A 22,037-nucleotide genomic window follows, 5' to 3' on the forward strand; every position below is an offset into this window, starting at 1 on the left:
AAAACATTATGTTGGTAACATTTCTGGTAATTTACAACATTTATAGTTGGCGACGTTGGCGTTTCTTTCTTTCATGAGATTTGAAATCCCTGTCAAATTGATATAACGTTTACAAGGAGAACGTTTAATACACATAACCTTAAAGTCAGCAATTTGACAGTGCGTTTGACAGTTAAAAAAATGTAACTAGAATCCTGACGCACACCAAACAAGTAACTGTTGCAGTCGTTGCAAACATCGTTACATTAGGCAAATTTCTCAATGTCGGTTGCAAGATGCTTCTTTGCAACCTGTACCGACTTTAGGTAACTTTTAATGTGCATAGTGACCGATTTAACCTTCTTAGATAAAGAAATGCAATAGGCTCCAGTGCACTTGTTATGCAACCGATTGCGTTAAAACTTCCACGAATAGAAATCAAACGTGACCTGCTACGAGGTGTTATTGCACGTCGAACAATTATCACTTATGTAAGCGCAGTGTGGCGTGCCACCGTAAATTGTATATTTTTTACGTTCTCCACGCAGTCGTTTCATCTTTCTATGACCATCACCAGCCCAAAGACAGAACTGGGACTAAATGCATTTATTCTGTTATAAGCAGATGAATGGGAATTCTGCGTGTAAACCCCGCAACGAATAATCTCCAATTTTTCGAGTTGTAAAAAACCAGACCCTTAGAATCGCAATTCCTAGAGTACGATTTTCACGTGATGTGGTTCTGCGAGAACCACCAGGTCTGGGAAGATGCCGATCAAGCCTTTGTTGAGACCATCTAGACCAACATTGTTGAAAAACAACGACCAACAGTAAATAAAGTCTTGAAAAAAAACTCCTTTAATTGTGTAACTAACTCATACATCTGAATTAAACTTTGAAAAATGACAAACAATGAAAACTGCAAAATGACAATGACAAGTATGACCTGTCAAATGTCAAATTTATCTAGCTAATAGCCAACTATGGATGAATTAGGATGTTACAAACATTTCAAATAACCCTGTATTTTACGGATGAACACTAACTAAATTTTTAAAATTATCCAATAAGTTTATGGATAAAGGTTTATTCTTTTACAATAAATTTTCCTATCGAAAATTTTCATGAAATCTCAGTTCTTTTGCTAACTTGTCGCTCATTCATAAAATTGCCTCAACGAGAAAACGTTTAACTTTATGTAGGACGTAGATATTCCTGGTACATCTTACTGTATTTGTATTAGGTGCGGCGAACGAAAAACTCGGCCACCCTGGATACTACCGCTCCCTGGTAGACAAAGCCCTCCTTCAACGTTCCACGGCGAACGAGGAGATCGAACGAGACCTCCACCGTTCCCTACCCGAACATCCAGCTTTCCAGAATCAAATCGGCATCGACGCCTTACGCAGGGTCCTGTGCGCCTATGCGCTGCACAATCCCAGCATAGGCTACTGTCAAGCCATGAATATTGTCGCATCCGTCCTCCTCATCTACTGCTCAGAAGAAGAAGCCTTCTGGTTGCTGGCCACCCTGTGCGAGAACTTGCTGCCGGATTATTACAACACAAGGGTGGTTGGAGCCGTCGTGGATCAAGGAATCCTAGACGACCTAACCGCCGAATACTTGCCTAGTCTGCACGACAAGCTCAACCAGCTGGGGATGACAAATATGATCTCGCTGTCGTGGTTCTTGACGATCTATCTCTGCGTCATGCCATACGAGAGCGCCGTTAACGTGATGGATTGCTTCTTCTACGACGGTGCTAAAGTTATATTTCAAGTGGCGTTAATGTTGCTCGAATGGAATCAGGAGAAGCTGTTGGCTTGCAGAGACGAAGGAGAGGCCATGCAGTTGCTGGCGGACTATTTGATGGGAGTGTACAACGACGAAGGACGCGGTGCTATTAGGAATAAGAATTACGACGAACAGAAGAGGGTCAGTTGTGACTGTTGTTTTGTACAGGATTTTAACAGTAATTTTTCTGAAGAGTATTTCAGTTCAGACCTTGGTCTACGAAGCTTACTCGAAATACGGTTTCCTAACTACCGGTCAGATAGAGAGATTGCGACTGAAACATCGACTTAGAGTAGTTCAAGATTTAGAAGACACATCCGAGAGAAACGTGATCCGATGTGTGATAGGCGACGGCTACTTCACCCAACAAGAGCTACAGGTTTTTCCCTCTTCTTACACGTTTTACGGCTTTAATAAACCTTGTCGATTACAGGAATTGCTGAGTTTGATTAGGGAAGAGATCTTGAGTCAGAAAAAACACATACCGGAGCGGCACGACCCCTCTTTGCAACCTTACGAAGCTTACAAAGTCGACTTCGACTACTTCAAGATACTGTTCGCCGCCTTGTCGCCGTGGGGAAAAGGTGAAAACGCCGAGTCGTTAGCCGCAAGTATTTTCTCTGTGAGTTTCTTCTGATGAGATTTTAAACAGTTTTGGTCAATACGTGTATTTGTGAATAGCTGTTGGACGCTAATCGCGACGGTTATCTCAATTTCCGTGAGTTGGCGGCTGCTATAGGTTTGACGTCGACCGTAGATCCGTCGCAAAGACTGAAACTGCTCTACACCATACATCTGCCACCTCTGTTGTGCATGTCTGACATCGAATCGCCCGTTAAGAATGAACACGGTGCAGAAATAGCGTCCGAAGCTACGGAATTTTTCGATAGTGTGGAACAGAGCGTGAACATGGACTCGTTGAGTTTACATTCTGAAGAGGCGTCGACTCCGACCACTTCGTATACTTGGCAGTAAGTACAAATTTCATTGTCTTTTTTCAGTGTTTCAATGATGAACGAGAGTGATTGCTATCGATTGAATTGGACCCAGAGAATGGTCAGTTAAGAAACGAGCAACCCATTAGACTGAATCTTTTCATACTTCCAAGTAATTTTTTTCTAATTTTGACATTTAATGTCTTTCGAAACTTCACTCTTCGCAGTGGGTAGGAAAAGTAAAATTTTTTGTAACTGGTAGTGAAAGGAAGGGGTGCAACAATATGTCATATAAAACGAGTCTAAAGTACAGTTTTTTTCTATTTTGCATTATTATTTACTCTAAGCAATTCTACAAAAAATAATATAGGGATTTTTGGAACAGGGTTATTATAAATGATTGCAGTCGAAGCAGGCCATGCCCATGTTATGAAATTTTTGCTGCTTTCATGTGAACTGTCAATTTTTGTCGCTGTCACTGTCATTTTTTAGCTGAAAAGTGCGCGATGATGAGGGTTTTCTTTTATTTTTTAATTAACGATTCTAAAAATATTGAGTTGTTTTACACCGAATTTAACTCCTATGTGTGAACGGTGTGTACTCACTTGTTCACATCATTTTGATGTTTTTTTATATGGAGCGGCAACCATACATTTTACATCCAGTTTTTACGCCGACTTGGGGGCGTATTCTGCAACTGTTCCGCTAAATTTTAGAGCCCGTTAAATTACGTTGTCATAGCAATGACCAATCAGGGCCTGAAATTTTAAATTTTAAAGGGCGCTAAAATTTTAACGCCCCTTTAAAAATTACAGAATACGCCCCTCAGACTACAATCATTTGTAATAACCTGTACATGTTTATGTATTTTAATTTTAGTTATTAAAATACACAGCCGTATTTTTTAATACTTGATTAGTCATCCGAATATAAAATTAACTTCACATTCGACGTCTACCCAATCGCTGGACGACAGTCCCATCACAATTTTTTTTAATAGAGTTGAGATGCTGATGTACCTAAATGGCCAAAGAAGAATCTCAATAATTTATGAATAGTTATTAAAATTCATCGAAGTGATGGCTTTATAAATACCAGCAACTGCATACCGAGCCATTAATCACTGTTTTTTACTAATGTTTAAAATTCCATTCGTTCACTGCCTACTCCTGAGCTCATATTCAGAAAAGAATTACATATAATAAAACTGTTATCTGATTTAATTTTGAAGCTTGCTTGTTACAAAAATTCTAGGATTTGCCTCGCCTTTTTCGTTCTTACTCAGCCGCCTATTAAGAGGGTGCAATGGTGTGTTTACCAAAACTGATGTTAAAGAAACACTGTAATGATTAGTAAAAACCCCGTCAAAGTAAAGTCGATTGCAAAAACATCGAGTACATGAAATTTTCTATAGTTATAATTCATCCTGCTTGTTGTCAGTTTTGATGTTACCGAGACAAGCAAAATGTCAAAACTTCATTTCTTACGTTCGTGGAGGGAGAAAAGACTGGAGATGACATTTCCTATGCTTCCCATGTTAAAAATCCGAACCCTCTAAAAGTATAAAAGCACGTGCAAAACAACCTTTTATGACCCAGTCCACAATGCGCTAGATAATGAAGCACTATGCGCCTGGAAGGAAGGCGAAGGAAGCTATTGGCCTAGCGTCTATATTCAGAAACCTTTTATGACTCTGTAGTTTTCGCGGGCCGGTACACTTATTTGAATTAGTGCCATCTCCAGTCTTTTCTCCCTCCACGCTTACGTTAGACATAATGACATTTCTTGTGTCAAACATAACCTATTTGCCATGAAAAGTCAGAAAAGACTGATTTACATGTGTTAAAAATAGGAACATTCAGTGCCCCTGTATTTAATAATGTACAGCTGGTTGCAAAAAAATCGGGAAATGTCAAATCAAAATGACAACGTTTTTTGATAGTGTGAAAATGGTTTCTTAAAAATAGGTTAGGATCATTTGAAGTTACGTCAGTTTATAAATAAATAGGTTAGATTTCATTTTGGTAACAGATTCAGAAGAAAACTTTAAGGAACTTAAATTCACCAAGCAGACCTTGTATGAATAAAAGCGGAATAACAACAATAGAAATAACGAAGAACAGTATACCAACGAAGGTACTATAAATACAATTATTTTTATTCATTTAAAGAACACAACAAGTTAATACTTAATTGCAGCCCCGTTCTTTTCTATCACGGAATTTAATCGTCTAGACATGGACGAAATTAAGTGCTGACAAAATTCTGGCGTCAAATTGTGCCAGTCTACATTTATGGCATTTATAAGGTCCTGCCTGTTTTGGGGACGAATATTTCTTCGCCGCATACTATTCATCATTATGCCCCATATATTTTCTATTGGGTTGATATCTGGGCTTCTAGAAGGCCACGGCAAGACATTAATATCGTTATCTCTGAACCAGTTTTGTGCTATTGCTGACGTATGTATTGGACAATTGTCCTGTTGAAATGTAAAATTGTCCGGAAAGGCTTGGGCAACAAATGGTAGCATAACTTGTTCAAGAATGTTGACATAAACGTTTGCATTCAGTCTTTGCTCCACAACACACAACACTCCTGGACCTCGGACACTGATACAACCCCAAACATTAACAGAAAAACGGTTAGGATTGACCTGCTGCGTATAGTTTTCTTCGAAACGTGTATTTCTTGGTCTATATACTTGTACTCTGCCGTCTTTATGTGATTTAAACGTTTTTTCATCAGAGAATACTACTGCATTCCAGAAATTTTCTTCTTGTAGGAACTCAAGAGCAAATCCTACTCTTTGCTCTTTATGAAGATTCGTCAGAAATGGCTTCTTAACTGCCCAATAGTTGCCCAATTCAGATGAACGAATTCGACGACATGCAGTGCTTCGAGAAGCTGGAAAATTAGTTTGATGGATTGCTTCTACAGCATTTGACATAGGCCTTTCTCTTAAAAAGTTTAATAATTCCTCATCTTGCTGTTCATTTGAGGCTTTAGGGCGACCTGAACCTGCTTTTCGTCTTACACTTCTCTCAATTTCCCATTTATTTTTAATTCTATAAATACTGCTTTTTCCCACACCAAATTCTGCAGCTAAATTGGTAATTGGTCTACCGTTTTCTAGGTGAGAAACTATCCTAGCTTTGTCGCTTAAGTGAGGCATTTCAAAAGTCAATCTAAATTTTATGACAATGATGTAAAAATAATTTTATGACATTTTTGATAGGTGTTGTCAACTCAATTAATTGTCAAGTTGAACCAAATTTACATTAGGAAAATTTTCATTTCCCGATTTTTTTGAAACCAGCTGTAGGTACTCGATTTTTTTGCAGTTGACTGTATGTTGAGTAATTTTTTAATTATAAGCGGACTTAAGGGCCCCACAGACTGCGTTTTTGTTCGACGGTTTTGTTCGACAAACAAGTCTGTTCGAACAAAAACGATGCAAATCTGAAGTGTGTGTCTGGAAAACCGTCGTTTTTGCTCGCGAACAAAAATGAGGAAAATTACCAGGTTTACCCTAATTATGTTCGTCGAACTTGTTCGACAGAGTTGTCAATTCGAGCAAATCTGAAGTGTGTGCGGTGAACGGTTTTAAAAAACGTTGGTTTTTGCAGTGGTGTAGTACCAAATAATAAAACCAGATTTTGGCGATTTGTATTTCGCGACAAATTATTATTTGAAAATGACGGATTTTCGCCAGATTAACAGAAGTTCTTACTGGAATTTATAGAACTCTTCGCAGTCTTCCGTATTTATGGAAAATATATGCTTTTATAGTTAATGCGGTCGCCACTGCATACAAATATAACTTGATATTTATTTACTCATTAAAACCTTTAAATAAAGCTGAAGTATGTTTGCAACTCGTGTTCGTCGTTTTTGTTCGAACAGACTTGTTCGTCGAACAAAACCGTCGAACAAAAACGCAGTATGTGGGACGCTAAAGATGCATACGTACTACGATACGTAGGTACAGTCACTGCCACGGAATTTCGTCAGTCGTTGTCATTCAACTGACATTAGCTGTAAAACAGGTTTTATATACATATTTCTAACCCGACATTGGAATTTTTGACATAAACGTCAAGTTGTATGTCAATAAAAAAATTCTATACCTCTTAGATTTGAAGATATGGGGGCTCAAAAGGTGCAGCTTTGATCTCATTTAGGGGTATAATAATTCTGAACAATTGTGATCAGGTTTGCAATTATTTTCTTCATTAGTTCCAGCAATTCCAAGTAGTAATTTTATGTCCGTTTTACCTCAAATAGCGCATGGCTTTGATTTTTGTCTCTCATTTCCATGGATACAACAAAAATGAAATATTTGCAGACTATTGGGATACATAAAGTCCATTCAAAAATCAAAAAACCACCAACGTTGCATTTTCCTCGATAATTACTATCGGCAACACTGTCTAGTGTAAAATTTGGTGAGACTTGTAATTTTGAGGTTAAATGTTTATTAAGTGTCTTGTTTTTCTGGGCATGTTTAAGTAAAAATAATAAGAATCAATAAATAAATGAAACGTGCTGCTAATAAAACAATATGAACGAAATTCAAAGCAAGTGAATTTTATTCTGAATCAAATAAATGTCATAATTTATAGTTACCAACATAGTATGAAAAATATCTACCTAGGGTATTTTAAAATTTACCAACCTAAAGCAACAGGTGGTGGTTTTTTGAATGGATTTTAGAATATTTTTAAATGTTGCCAAATTTGGTGTAACGAACAGCCCCATATCTTCTACAAAAAAGAAGATTGATAATGACTACGTAACAACGTACCACTAAGTTGTTCCGCGAATTTTGAGGCACCCAGTATAATAGAAGAATAAGACAACTTTTTGGCTATCTAATTAGAAATAAATACACGAGAAATAATGAGCCTGACTAAATTCTCGATGCAACCAACATCACATTTTCGCAACTTATTTTGCGAAACTTAAAAAAAAATTACAATTTGGATCCACGATGCCTATCAATCATTATCATTATCATTTTTGATAAACGCTACAAATTTATTACAAACTGCACAATGTACAGGTGAGTTTTCCCGCCTGCACGATAAACCCTATAAAAAAATTAGTAAAAATTACGAAACGTTAGGGTGACATTCCCTTGATGTATGTAATCAATTTTCCCATATCACGTATCGATTTTGAGCAAACAAATTATTTTTTTCATGCACGCTCAATTGGTTTTTTTTTTGTTTTTTTTTGGAAAATGTGCTTTTCAGTGATGAAGCACTTTTAGTAACGGGGGGGGGGGGGGTGTAAACAAACATAATTATCACTATTATGCCCGGAATAACCCTCGCTGGATTCGGGAAGGACACTTCCAGACGGTTTATTCGACAAATGTTTGGTGTGGAATATCGAGGAACGAAATTATAGAACCATATTTTTTTCGCTAGACTAAACGGTCTAGTGTTTTTAAATTTTCTTGAAAACATTCTGTCAATTTTGTTGGAAGACACATAAGACAAAACATATGGCTCCAACAGAATGGGGCGCCCCCTCATTTCTACAGAGATGTGAGACGCTATTTAGACAGTGTATGCGAATGAGTGGTAGGTAGGGGTTTGATTAACCCTAGGCCCCCGGGAACATAACATAACTCCACTAGATTACTTTTTATGGGGAATGGTCTACGAGCATGTCTTTCTACCAAACACCTTTCAACAGTAGAGAAGATCTCGCATATCGAGTAACTGTCTGTAACGCCAGCGATGCTTATGAGAATGAGAGGATCTTTCCGGAACCGCATTGACGCATGTGAAACATTTTGAACGTCTTAATTGATTCACTTAATTTTTATGTTCTGTTCGTTGTTAAAACATCTTTTGCGTTGGTATTTCAGTTACTTCTGTCTATGCCAAAAAAATAAGAACGATAATGATTGATAGGTTTTTTAAATTTTGCAAAGTTGCGAAAATGTAATGCTGGTTGCATCGAGAATTTGGTCAAGCTCATTCTTCCTCGTGAATCACCTGTATATTTAATCATTGGACGGATAGTATAGTCTGTCTCAATTCTAAATTTCCACCATCTGTTTAATTATGTTGGCAAAATAAAAGTAGTCTAATACAAATGTCGTAAGGTATGTATTTTACAGCGTTCCAAACTAGTAATCACTAATCAGTCACTCGGCTTCGCCTCGTTTTCGCGCTATAAAATACCCCTACCGTACTCTAATGTACTGTCGCGAGCAAAACATTTTGGTGACAAATTAAAAAAATTTCAATTAATTAATGTCATACGACATGATATGTATTTACGACCGTTTTACAATGGAGCATTTTTCATTGTGTCAAAGCATGATTTTGACCAGTTTTTTTTTTGCTTCCCACAGTAAATAACTACTCATTTGCAGCATTTCCTGAGTGAGTAGCTCCTAAAGGCAGTAAATAACGAACCACCCTCGTTTTTCATTCATTTAATACTTAGAATATTTAGAAAAGAAAATAAGAAAAGGAAACATTTTCTCTTTGCTCTTCAAATTTGAAAACGCCTCATACCTATGCTATTTCTTTTAAATGTTGCAAATCTAATGGAAACGACGTTACTTTATATTAATTATACGAAATGGCACGAACTTTAACAAACCTGTCGAAGAGTGTGTATTACTATTTAAAATTACTTTTGGTGGGTGGTGTTTGATTCAACAACTAAATTTTGCTTCAAAAGTGTGAGATAAGTTGAAAAGATTTGTTTCCTGTATTACATTAGTTCATTTGGGTTATGATTATGAAAATAAAAAATGAAAGGAAGCATAAAAAAGAGAGCTTAAACTACTGAGCTATTTATAATCCATAATAAGGTTGCTCAAAATGATGTACACTGATAGTTAATGCCAAATACTTCAGTTACTTTATTTCCGTTTTTTTTTTTTTAAGTTTTACAATTAAAATCCCAGTCAGCGATCGGAATTTGGATGTCGCTCCTTTTCGATGTAGACACTTTCTGCAAAATTAGCACCAATGAATATAAATGATTCTCCTCTTATCATGACATTACCGTCTGTTCGCCACTCTCCGGCTGGAGGCAACACTTCTTCTTGAAGGGGTCTATATCGGCAGTCTTACACTTGGGCGCCGGTTTCCTCAACACCATGCCGGCGTAGCACGTCATCGGTTTCTTCGGCTTCCTGTCCTCCTTGAGCTTCTCTTCGATCACCTTCCTAGGTTTGGGCTTCCACGTGACGAAGCTGCACGGTACGCACTGCTTCTCTTGCACTACCTTGGTGGTCTTCGGCGGTTCCGGACATTCGCATCCTTCCTTCACTTTCCTGTAGTTCCTAGTGACGACTTCGAAAAAGCGTCTCGTTTTGAGAACGGACAAAAGTCCAACGCAAAACTCACCTGCCGCACTAGACCCCGGACACCGTTTCCTCACCAGAAGCCGCCGAAAGACGTTCATCCTTACCCGAACTGAAGATTTTGAAGTTGTTGTTTTTATTTTAAGTCAACGTCATTTGTCTTGTTTATTTTTTGACAGATTTTTTGTACGATGCCGGCAGCGGTCTGGCACAGCCAGGCAACGAGCCTTTCTGGACCGCCTCCTTCATCGGATAGACTTTCTTGACTCGGGTGCAGTCAGGGGCGAGATTTTGACATTTGGAAGTGTCGCCGAACAGTCGGATGCACTTTTGCATGCGCCTGATCTCGCAGACGGTTTTGTCCACTATTGTTCTGATGCCGAAGGGCTTGCAGGGTTTCTCCTCTTCGATCACCCACTCGTACGTGTTCCTTTTTGGTCTCTTGAGCACGTCGCAGTCGTGTCGACGGTACTCTTCCCGGATCGTTTCGACTTTCTTTTTGCACAGTCTTTTCTTCGGGTAGTCAGATTGTTTGCAGATGGGCTCCCAGGGTAGCCGTCCTCGCGAGCAGTGCTCGTGTCTCACCAAGTCTACTAGAATACTTGATGGTTTTATGTTGTTTTCGACTCGGAAAAACTGGTACCTTTATTTGCGCAGATTCTTGACAAAATATTTCCAAGTCTGAATTGGCGAGGTCTTCGGCAGACCGTTTGCATCCTTCGAGTTCCGAAGGTGGAAAACCGATTTGGCCAATACCTTCACTGTGTTTTTGCGTACAAAAATTTTGAGATTATTGCCTGTCATTGATAACTGGAAATTTTAGTCTTTTGAAGGAGATGTCAACCGCATTCTTGATTTTTTCGCAGAAAGTCGTTCGAATCTCAATCTTCTTCCATGGATAACTCGTTCGCTAGCAACAACGGCGCCAGCACTGAAATGACCTGGGAGATCAAGAGCTTGACCAATCTGAGGAATCTGGTACAGTCGAAGGACACCAAAATCAACCTGAAGGCCGTACCGAAGATGACGCAGCATCACTTCATCACTTTGTGGAAAACGGTTTACGATATTTTCCAGGCAGAGCCGGAAGACCAGGTGAGTCTCGCAAGTTCCGTGGATCTTCCTTGACTTTTGTTCCTGTATTGAAGGACACTTACCACGCCATCGCCAATGTGGGCACTCTTCTTTTGGAACTGGGTGACGTGGGAAAGCAATTCTTTATCAGTAGAGACGAATCTGATGACAGTCTTGTCACTGCAGCAGCTGCCTACAATCCGGGAAAAGTCGATGGGGTTTGTTTTCTGCACTATCTGCACCATTTACGTCTTTGATAATAATGTAATCTGTTGCAGTTGCAGTCGCCTGATAAAAACGGCAATCCGTTAACACCAAAAATGGAGATTCAGTGGTACATCACAGTCGAACAATTCTTAGCATCTGTTCTGAACGCTCAGCCTTTAGTAGATTTCTTTTCGAAAAGAGCATCGCTCTCTGATAACATTCAACAACTCAAAGGGAGAAGGTTCACGAGGTATAATTCGCTCTGTGAAGTACCTGCTATGAAGGTTTAATTCCCTGTATTTTAAAGAAATTTTAATGCAAATTCAGTTGTATATTTTTATGAAATTTTACTTTTCATTCTTTTTATAGTCTTGTACAGCTAATGAATGTAAATATCCACATATAGTATGTTTATTTTGTATTCCTGATGTAATCTAGTGCAATGTTGCGTTAAAATTATTATGTACGTAAAGAATAAAGTATAACTTTACTAAAGAAGATAATAAAATAAAAATACCTAGCTTAATTTCATCGAATTGGGATTGCCACATAAGTTTTTTGGAAGGGGACATTTTTATTTAGAACTATTTTTCTGAGGTACTATTTGGTTGTGACAAAGATGATAAATATCTGTGAAATAAATTAAGAAAAATATTTTGAAGACAACAAAAAAATCTATAGCTGGAAGATTTTTACGTACGGTGTAAGTGAAGTTGGTGGCTTTTCAGGCAAGTAAAATCGTTCAGAGAAAAACAAAGACCAATACTTATCGCTTCGACTACTTTTTATTTCAAAAATACCTTATATTAACGGAAACAACTATTTTCAACTCATTTGTATATTACACTTTATGTACAATGTCGTTAAGTAAAATTACCTAAGCAATAAAATTGTAATAACGTTTAAACTGCGGTGTTGCAAAATGGAACTTTTAAAATAATAAATTAGGTACGAGAAATTAAAAAAGTTTAAAACGTAAGCAGACCACAATCATGAAAAGAATTAATTTCGAATAAATTTTACTGTATTCTGCGACAGTACAAAATAAATTAAAATTATATTACTCAATAAATAAGCTTTCAACAAAGTTTTCTAATACTAGAAGGTACAATAAAAAAGAAATACAAAAACTATGCATATTAGTATATATCAAGAAGTACAGTATGTACAAATGAAATCAACTTTTCAACGCGTTGGAATGAAAAATTTTTACAACCGATTCTTGTTGTTGCTTAATTAATAATAACTAGTCATAAACTGTAACCACCGGGTGAAAGAGCAGATTTAGAGCGAACGCAATGGGCCAGGCCAGAGATTTGACTTCTGCTGAAGGAAATATTTGTAATAATATCACAGAAGCAAATGATTTCTTTGTTTAAACCTGCAAATCTCAAATTATCGATAAGAATAACCAAACATGATAAACTCGCTACATTCATCATTGTAAAAAGATCCACTCCTTCTGTTTAGTGGTCGTAAAAAAGCATAGCACCAACAGTCTATTAAAAACCTATCAGATCCTTGGGGAAACATTGCTCTAAAACTGAGCTACCCTGTACGATACCCACACTCGGATATCTTAAAAAGCCCATCACTATATTTTACGACTTAAGCTTATCAACGAAATAAATAGTAAAAGTCAAACAATATCACTAGAATGACTATTATCGTCCCGATCTTTGAAAAATCCCTTCTCAGTTTTACATTCTCGAATCGTTACTGTTTTCAAATTGACCGTAACATCGGTGATGAATACTTGATCGGCAACGGGATTTCTCGCCAACCAATATTCGGAACCCGGACTCGTCAAGACCGGAAGATCGTCAGTCACGTTATTATTGTTATTGTGTCCGTTCACCGTCAACTGTTTTCCACTACCGTCCCCCTTGTTATCACTGCACTCGTTCTCCGTCGTCTCCTGTTTCGGAGTGATCTCGACCTTCTTGGGTGGCGGCGACAGGGGCGGGTCGGTGTTTGGTCGTTTGTCGTCGGTCCTAGACGCCACCGGTTTTGGCGATGCCGGTTCTTTGGTCGACGAATGGGGCAGGGTGGCGTCCACCGGACTGCGACTCTTGTCGGTTGACGTGCGCGGAGTCGTCGCCGTCAACACGGCGGGACTCGACGCCGACGGTATCGCCGAAGAGGTCTCCTCTTCGTTCTTCTGACGACCGTTGGCACGATTTGTCGATGATGCAGAAGACTGCTGCTTAGCCGAAGAGACCTTGTGGACCTGGATCGAAAAGTTGCCGTTCAAATAACTTAACTCGCTCACAAAGAGGAAAACATCACCACTGGTACTAACAGATGTTCTATACTCTACTGTATCTTTCATACCTTGTTTGGTGGCGGACTTGGACTTGTGGGACTACTCGTCGTGATCGTCACTCCGATCTTCCCGCTTTCCTTCGACAAAACTTCGGCTTTTCTTTTCGTTCCTATTTCTAGCCTGGCCAGTATCGGCCTTCGATCCTCGCTACTCGAACTGTTTGAATTCTCGTTATCGTCTACTTCCGGTGGCACTGGTGACTTTGACGATACCTCGGATCCGGCCCTGGTATCTTCGTCGTCTGCACTTGGTGTGGCTTCTTGTTTCGTCGATTTACTACTAGTTTCGGCACTGGTCACGGCGTCGTCTTGACTGTCTTCGCCGCTGGCGCGACCCTCGTCTTCGGTCTCGGCTTGCTGCTTTTCGGCGTGACGATCTTTCTTCTTGGGACCGCGTTTGTGTACGTCCACCTTCTGAGATCGTTCGAACAGGTCGATCAAGCGCAAGTCGAGAATGTTCTCTTCCGGTTCCCATGTGTTATGCTTTTGACTCCAACCCTTCCATTTCACGTAGTACTCGACGACGCCCTGCAAAATTAACAAGTCAGGTCATCGTGTACAACGGGAAGCAAATTACTGACGGTGATTCAAAGTTCAAAGGAAAAAAAATGTTCATATTAGTCTATGGCAACTGTAATTGCAACGGTAAGATCCTTATTTTTGAAGTGAAACTTTTTACGGGAGGGTTTTGAAATTCTGATCGGCAACGTTTTTGTGTGACGAAAAGGGGTGGGGGTAAACACTGTCGGGTCGAGTGGGAGCAGTGTCTCGCACAACGGTTGCGCCAATATTTCCATCTGACTTAAATGTAAGTTAATCTGTTTGACACGATACAAACATCCCTTAAAATTGTGTATACTTCTGTCTTTGTCACACTCACGGCATTTATCGATAATGTCCTCTCTTTAATTTGGAGGCTTAAAAATGAACAATGAGTTACGCATTTCGATATTGTTTAGTGTTATCGTTGTTTATAATTTATTTTCTTCATTAAAATATACAATTTTGTTGTGAATATGCTATTTAAAAGTGATTGATGAATAATTACAATGTTTCCCTGTAATACAAAAGTTTCACTTCTATCGTGCGTCTTTACGACACACTCTGTTTTTTTAACTGATTTTAAAACACAATGTAACACTGTCGTATGACAAATATTTAATTTTTCTCGATGGTACCATCCCATTTTTTTCTGTTCTTGAGCGAAGCTTCCAAATCTTTTGGGTTCTTACGATTTTAATTAACTTTTATCCGTTCGATTCTCACAGTTAATTCTCTAATCTGTTTTCCCAAGTAGAAAAATGGATGAACCAGTAGATATAATTTTTTGCTAGTTATAATTTGATTGCTCCTCCAAGAGAAATTGGATTCATTGCATATGGTGTAAGGTAATTTTTGCGATTTGTGGATATTTCAAACCGTATACAGTGCTTTTAAGATGAAGATGAAACAAAGAGGCCAATTATACCCTTAAAATATTAATATTTCAGACAATCTCTGTTTTTTGAAAGTTACCTTATTCCAGCTTTTACTTTGTTTCCTAAAGTTTGACATTTCAGTGCTACATCGACGGAGTCGTTGGTCATTTTTAACATATGGATATCTTTGTAAATGAAGCTATAGAAACCATTTGAATTAACCATTACGACTCTTGGCAAGAACGGCACCAGCTCCATTTGGAGTTGCTAAGAATTTTCGTTTTTGATCCTAGATTGCACTGTAAGTTGAATATTTCATCCTGTGAAAGTTTGAAAAGTGTAGAAAGCTACCCGACATGTTTTCAAGTAACGAAAGAAAATAAATATATCGCGCGTTCAAATGAAATCCTGGACTGGGAAGGCGTTGGAAACCGTCAATTGTTGTGCTTTTTTAAAGCGTAGATTAAAAGATTAAAATTTAGAGCCAAAAAATTCTTTCTTTGCAATGTTTTACATTAAAAATAGAATGTCTTAACGATTCTTATTCTCGAAGCAAATAACTAAGGGCACCCTTTGCTGAAAACAAACATGTTCAATTAAACATAAACGGCGGAAAATTCAAACTTTACACTGTTCTAAACGGTTTAATTTTTGCAACACCTACTCAGCCCAGGATGTCATTCGAACGCGCGATACAAGGAGATTCACGAATCACGAGTAATAATGTACCAGACGGAATTGAAAATACAACCCAAAATACATTTGGAACGTAAAGCTGGATATAGACGCGGTAAATATCGAGCTTTACATTCCAAATGTATTGTGGGTTGCATTTTCAATTCCATCGGGCTCATTACTAATCGTGAATCACCTTATATTTTAAAAACAATCTCCAACCGTTTCGAACATTTGACTTTGCAATCTGTTGTAGTTTGTTACAGCAAAATAACACTGGATCAAACTTTACACTTAGTACCGGTTGTAACAACAATATTGGGTGATTCAAAATGATTGTGGTCAAGTATGGCAACTATGTATGAAAATTTATGTGGCAACTGTGTGGATGAAGTAGAGTTGTCATTTGTATGACATTTCATAAGGGTGCATTTGATTTTTTTTGATATCATTACACATTGATTTGACAGTTTTGAAAATTGCGCGACTATGAACTGTCAAAGAAATATCAACTCTACCCTACTCACACAGTTGCCACATAAATTTTCGTACATAGTTGCCATACTTGGCCACAATCATTTTGAATCACCCAATATGTGACCAAAGCACTTTTTTGACCAATAATAAAATAAACATGTCTTCTCTAAGAATTGTAATCAAATATTGATTCATAAAATCTTTACAAGAAAAATGGGAATATTTTCCGTTTCATAAAAAAAAGTTTTATGAGTTGTCATCAATGTAATCTATGAAATGCAGTGGACAATTTTTTTTTGTTCGCCACTGTCAGAATTTGAGAATTTTTTACTGTGTGAACGGAAACGTCAAGCTAATTTTAAAGATTTTAAGCGATTTGGAGCTTTTAAGGGGCTCGTCGAACCAAAAACTCGTTCGTGAGTAAATTGGCCCTTTTTTGGCACTCATGGGCCTTTAAAACGCTCATTTCACTCGCGTATAATAATGGCCCACATAACCCGCATAAAATAATTTACAAATACATACAGCATGTCTAAAAAGTCTGGAAACACCCAAATGAAAACGTAACGCATAATTTTTGAAAAAATCTAAAGACAGGTCAATTAGTGTTTTAAAAAAGATTTCTGCTGATGTTTTCTTTTTGGTCTTTTCGATGACCTTGAAAAAGTTAAGTTATTAAAAAAAATTAGGTTATTTCAGGAAATTTCTTATGTAAATGGAATTTTTTTTGACCGTCGGGTAGACAATTAAAAGATCTATTAAAAACGGTAGTAAAAATACGAAATACGACATTGCCATTTAAAAAAACCTCTGATGGCAGTTTTTTTTCATTCTAAATGTACGTTTTTATTCTTCAATACATTATGTAGATATGTAGATTGTCATTGATGAAATTCATGATTTTTTCTTAATCCAAGTAGTCAAAAATGTATATACCTCGCTAATCCGGAAAACTCTAATTCGGCGAGGCTCAAAACTATATCTGTCCGGATTATCGAAGTTGTACTGTATGTTGTTATGGCAAGGTTGGTAGAACTTTGATGCGTTTAGGAGGTTACCGCGTTCCCATTTAAAACAATAGTTTGAATGTTTTCTCCCCGCAAAAGTTACTCGTGACGTCATAATGCCCTATTCTCCCCGCAAAAGTTACTCGTGACGTCATAATGCCCTAAACTTTGACGACAGTCTGTCAACCACGCATTAGGTGTTCCCTCACTGGAATAAAACCCAAAAACCACCCAATAAACCCCACGGAGCTTATGGGTTCTATTCGAACACTCAAAATTTCTGGATTGATTTTACGTCACGAGTTCGATTGTCTTTCGATTCGATTTGATTCAGCGGGCGACAAACTTTTGGTATGATTGACAGGGCGAAGAAATTTATTGCCGTGTACCTACATAAAAAAAATAAACATCACAGGTCATCGAAAAACAACATAAGCTGTACTATACTACACAATTGGAATGAATAAATGAACGAATTTGTAGTTTTGGACGATGAAACGTCCGTTGCAGCTGACATTGTTATAGTTCCTGGTCTACAATTTTACACAGCATCTGATAATACTCCGTGCGTTGATAGATTGCACGTTTTTTGACAGAAAACTGACACAGAGACAAGTGTGGCGGGAATTAATCTACAAGGCTACAACGGTTTTCTAAATAACGTGAAACAATTGAGATGGATAGTATTTTTCACTGCGTTATCTTTTGAAACTAGAATTTAAAAAGGTACAATCTATCAGCCTACGAACTATACAGAGGTTCTTCCTGAATCAAAAACTTCTACAGAATGGCGAAATTCGGTGTGAATACCTCATTTGGCAAAACAACTTTAACAGCCGAAACAAACACTGCATAACGGACTTTTGAAGAAACGACTACTCTTTTTCAAGAAAACATAATGGCGTCAGCACAATAAACTAATTGAAAAAAACTTTGTCAATTTAGTCATGACTCCATCGAATGTACCCCAGTGCCGCCGGCCTATTAAAAGGTATTGGTTTCTGGTTACAAAAAGCCACGAAAAATAGAGAAAGAAAAAAAAGAAAAATTGTATCAAAAAAACATAGAACTTTTAAAATTTTTCATGTTTTCTTGAAAACAGCCTTTAAGATTAAATGTATGCAACTGGAATGATTTGTTAGTTAAATAATTCAAAATTTTATAATACATATACTCCAAACGGTTTCAAAAGGTTATATTGTAAGCGTCGGGAGAGTCATCTCGAGTTCTGGGGTTCCCCGACTGTCGAGTAGCAGAGCCGAGGAGAGCCGAACGAGAGTCAGGACAGTCGAACGACCCTGGAATGAGGGGGGACACGCGACCTGACGGCGGGAGCGGATTATTGAAGCTGAGATATTGCCCGTGCCATGTAGCAGCTTTTAAAATATACTTCTTTAATTACGTAAAACTGTGGTTTTGTTCAGTAAGAAAGAGTTTTAGTTTTACAATATGTACATGATAATGTGGGAATGTATAACCTAAACCAGTGTTTTTCAACCTGTGAGTCGCCACCCGCTTGGAGGTCGCGAAGTCTTGCTTAGGAAGGGTTCTAGATCCTACATTACAAAAAAAATATATATACAATAATTTAAGTGAGAAGGCTATGGCTGTTTATTTTTTTAATAATCTTTCGAATCGTGATTCTATTTTTGAGACGCAAATTATCAAATCATTCTCTAATTGGAGTCTATTTCTCGTTTTAATTTTTAGATCCACCATTGAAGAGAACGGTAGTACACATAGGTAGGATGTGGCGAATGGCACTCAATTTCAAAGCTTCCCTTGCCAGCTTTGGATATTCTTCTTTTCTCTTCATCCAGAAAACGTTAATCTTCTGCGAATTAAATTCCATTTTAAGCATGCCGTCAGCAGCAATATCTAGAAGATCTTCTTTCGTCTTTGCGATCAGAACAGCCAATTGTACTGACATATCCAAAAAAAGATTTAGTATCCATCTTTGCCCACCGCCAGTTTCAGAGACCTGTTCTGAACGTAAGGAAAGACTCGTACATCATTCTTTGTAAAGATGTTGACCACAAGCGATTTTTTTTTATGAATCCTTTGATTTTATCTTTGGCCATTAGTGTTTTCTTCTCTCCCTTGGAGACTCTTGTTTAAAATATTTAGGTGGTCAAAAATATCAACCAGAAATGTTAATTTTAATAGCCAAACAGGGTCACAAAAATGATTGGCATATTCAGATTTAGCCTCTTGTAAGAACATTAAATTCAGTTTTTAGTTCCAAGACTCCTGTCTTTTTGGATGGCCACCAGAAAATTAAACACGTCGTCTTTAAAATCACTGACATGGTTTAATTAAGGTCCTGGGGGGTCGCTAGAATTTTTTACTCAGAAGGGAATCGCGTATTCAAAAAGATTGAAAAACACTGGCCTAAACTAAAACCTCACATCACTATTCCAAAGTTACGAAGAACAACTAACTAACTTACGTTTTTCAATTTCGAACCTTCGAAAGCGTGGGCAATGTTCTTAAATATCAATTTCCACAAATGAAAAAAAAAATTAAACAACAATGAACAACGACACAGATGATTTATGACTTGACATTTTCATAATAAATTGTATATCAAATCAACATTATTTAATGATCCAATTATTCTGAAAGTATCAACAGTAAGCAAGGGATTGCTACACAGGCTCGTTCGCTTATTTTAAATAAAAATAAACAATTCTTTTAGAACATCCAAGTCAACCCGATTTTTTGAGATGTTTGAAACTGCGTAAATATGTTTTTTGTTCGACACTGTCAGAATTTGAGAATTTTCTCCTATGTGAACGGATTTTGATAAATGTCACAACTTGTCAAAACGATACGTCAAGCTAATTTTAAAGGTTTTCAGCGATTTGGAGCCTTTAAGGGGCTCGTCGAACAAAAAAACGTTGTATTCAACTCGTTCGTGTGTAAATTGGGCCTTTTTTGGCACTCGTGGGCCTTTAAAGGCCCAATTTACACACAAACTCGTCAAATAAACTACTATTTTCTTCAAACGTCCGTAAATTATGACATTATACTGTTGCATTGATAATGCTAAAGTGTCACTTCATTATCATGGCATCTAACGAGCTGACCAGCGTCCGTGAAGTTATTATCTCCGCTGAGAAGCGTCCCTGAAATTATTATCTCCTGTGAAGTAAACTAGATAAATCATTTGAAATTCCTGCCTCAAATTGTAACAAATTCGTGTCTGAATGTGAGGTAAATAAATAAGGTTTAATCAAGAAACTTGTACATTATTGCAAACGTACATACTAGATTAATAACTGACGTGGCCCAGGAACAGGATGGTGTCTTTCTGGAAATCGGGTACTCTCTGGACGCCGCAGCTGCATTCTGATAACGTGATAACATTGCCCATATACATTAGCAACATATCTGTGAGCTCATTATTTTCATAATGTTAAAGCCAATCCGACTAATTAGGTGACAACTCTGAGAGTATTTTTGATTAACGTCCATGCTCAGTTGATTATTTTTTTGTCAATTCTAATTTCCGCAAATTTGAGCAGGACCGGTTTCAAAAATTTCAAAAAAATTAACTTATTGTATCTTCATTGCCGTACACATTTTACTAAGGTGATTTTGGCTAAAACTTTTTAGAACAACGCATACTACCACATGTTAAAAGGAACGCCTCAACTTCGAAAACACCCTGTATAATAAATAACAATGAAGAAAAAGTTTTATTTTCATACTGCGGTTTGGACTTCTCCGGCAGTAAATTTTCTAACGTTTTTTGTCCAATTTGCCTAATTTGAGGCAGCGTTAGTGATAAACTTTCTTCTGCATTCATTTTCAATCAAACGCGAAAATTAAAAAAAAAAAACTGACGTTTTCAATTAATTTTTTTCACAGCGGGCTAAAATTATGCCACATAAATGTCACCAACCACTGCAAAATTCCCTACATTTAAAATTTTTACTTTTTTATTTATAAAATGGTATAAAGCCGCAAAATAGAAAAAATAGCATAAAAGACTCCGTTGCAGAAGGTCCTTCAAACACTCATTTGTTCCTCAACTCGCCACTACGCGGCTCGTTTCGGAATTTCAAATTCGTGCTTGAATAGATGCCTTCTGCAACTTGTATTTTAATATACATACTACGGGGTGATCAAGAAGGACTGTTTAAGTTGGTAATGCTGAATTTTATTTCTAAATGGAGTAACTTCCGGTTGTTGACGGCTTCACACTGACAGCCGCATCAGTGACAAATCAAATTTGACATTTCAAATTAAATTAAACATGCTGGTGAATCGTTCGAGAAAAGAGTTAATTTATGTTTAGAGCAAAATGGGTAGTACTTCGAGAATTTCCTTTAGTTAATTTTTAGATTATTATTCCGAATTCCAACTCTGATTCCTTTTTGTCGTTAATTTTTACTCTCATAACCTACCATTTTGTCGTTATTAATACTACGTCAGAAATCTGTCAAATAAACCCACAAAACGTATCCGGTTGCAGTGTTGTAAATAGCCGAATAAAAAAATGTTCTTAATTGTATTGCCAACTTAAACAGTCCTTCTTGATCACCCGGTATGTATTTTAATACTAAATACGTGTGTAATAGATTTTGATATCGCATAATTACTTCAGAATGTTGTAATTAAATATTTTACATGCGTCATCTACAAAACATGATGTATCATATATCGGAGTGATAATCCTTGCATATACAGCTTTGTTCCGATTATATTATTCTACTGCAGTTTATAAACAACGAATATCAGGAAATGATGACAGTCATCCGAATAATATTGTAATGAATAACTGGGTGTGTAGTTTTTTATAC

At 37.4% G+C, this 22,037-nt stretch overlaps 3 protein-coding genes across 6 annotated transcripts in view; 1 reads left to right on the forward strand and 2 right to left on the reverse strand.

Moving 5' to 3' along the window:
• Positions 1-11,728, forward strand: part of Tbc1d8-9 (TBC1 domain family member 8/9) — a 26,618-nt gene extending 14,890 nt beyond the window's left edge. The window contains exons 9-15 of the mRNA XM_069043500.1: positions 1,222-1,913; positions 1,966-2,151; positions 2,206-2,394; positions 2,454-2,743; positions 10,913-11,141; positions 11,195-11,338; positions 11,399-11,728. Of these exons, the coding sequence (XP_068899601.1) occupies positions 1,222-1,913; positions 1,966-2,151; positions 2,206-2,394; positions 2,454-2,743; positions 10,913-11,141; positions 11,195-11,338; positions 11,399-11,617 (1,949 nt within the window). The 3' untranslated portion in view covers positions 11,618-11,728. The remainder of the gene's footprint in view (positions 1-1,221; positions 1,914-1,965; positions 2,152-2,205; positions 2,395-2,453; positions 2,744-10,912; positions 11,142-11,194; positions 11,339-11,398) is intronic.
• Positions 9,576-10,889, reverse strand: LOC138127429 (uncharacterized). 3 transcript variants are annotated; one of them, XR_011158230.1, is made up of 4 exons: positions 10,690-10,889; positions 10,090-10,636; positions 9,746-10,035; positions 9,576-9,691 (listed from the first exon to the last, which is right to left on the reverse strand). XR_011158230.1 is itself a non-coding variant. In XM_069043503.1 (4 exons), exons 2-4 carry the CDS (start codon positions 10,145-10,147, stop codon positions 9,620-9,622), a joined length of 420 nt encoding a protein of 139 aa, XP_068899604.1. In that variant the 5' UTR covers positions 10,148-10,639; positions 10,690-10,882; the 3' UTR covers positions 9,576-9,619. The 3 variants fall into 3 exon arrangements, 1 of the variants encoding a protein (XP_068899604.1); XR_011158229.1 differs by having other exon boundaries at positions 10,090-10,639; XM_069043503.1 differs by having other exon boundaries at positions 10,090-10,639; positions 10,690-10,882.
• Positions 11,356-22,037, reverse strand: part of Pc (chromodomain protein polycomb) — a 16,740-nt gene continuing 6,058 nt past the window's right edge. Inside the window, exons 2-4 of one of the 2 annotated variants that reach the window (XM_069043502.1) lie at positions 15,168-15,390; positions 13,662-14,180; positions 11,356-13,557 (exon numbers count right to left, since the gene is read on the reverse strand). In XM_069043502.1, coding sequence (XP_068899603.1) covers positions 12,967-13,557; positions 13,662-14,180; positions 15,168-15,206 — 1,149 coding nt within the window. In that variant the 5' untranslated portion in view covers positions 15,207-15,390 and the 3' untranslated portion in view covers positions 11,356-12,966. The remainder of the gene's footprint in view (positions 13,558-13,661; positions 14,181-15,167; positions 15,391-22,037) is intronic. The other variant, XM_069043501.1, reaches the window with a different exon arrangement.

Source organism: Tenebrio molitor, chromosome 3 (assembly GCF_963966145.1).
Source record: "Tenebrio molitor chromosome 3, icTenMoli1.1, whole genome shotgun sequence".
Classification (NCBI taxonomy): domain Eukaryota; kingdom Metazoa; phylum Arthropoda; class Insecta; order Coleoptera; family Tenebrionidae; genus Tenebrio; species Tenebrio molitor.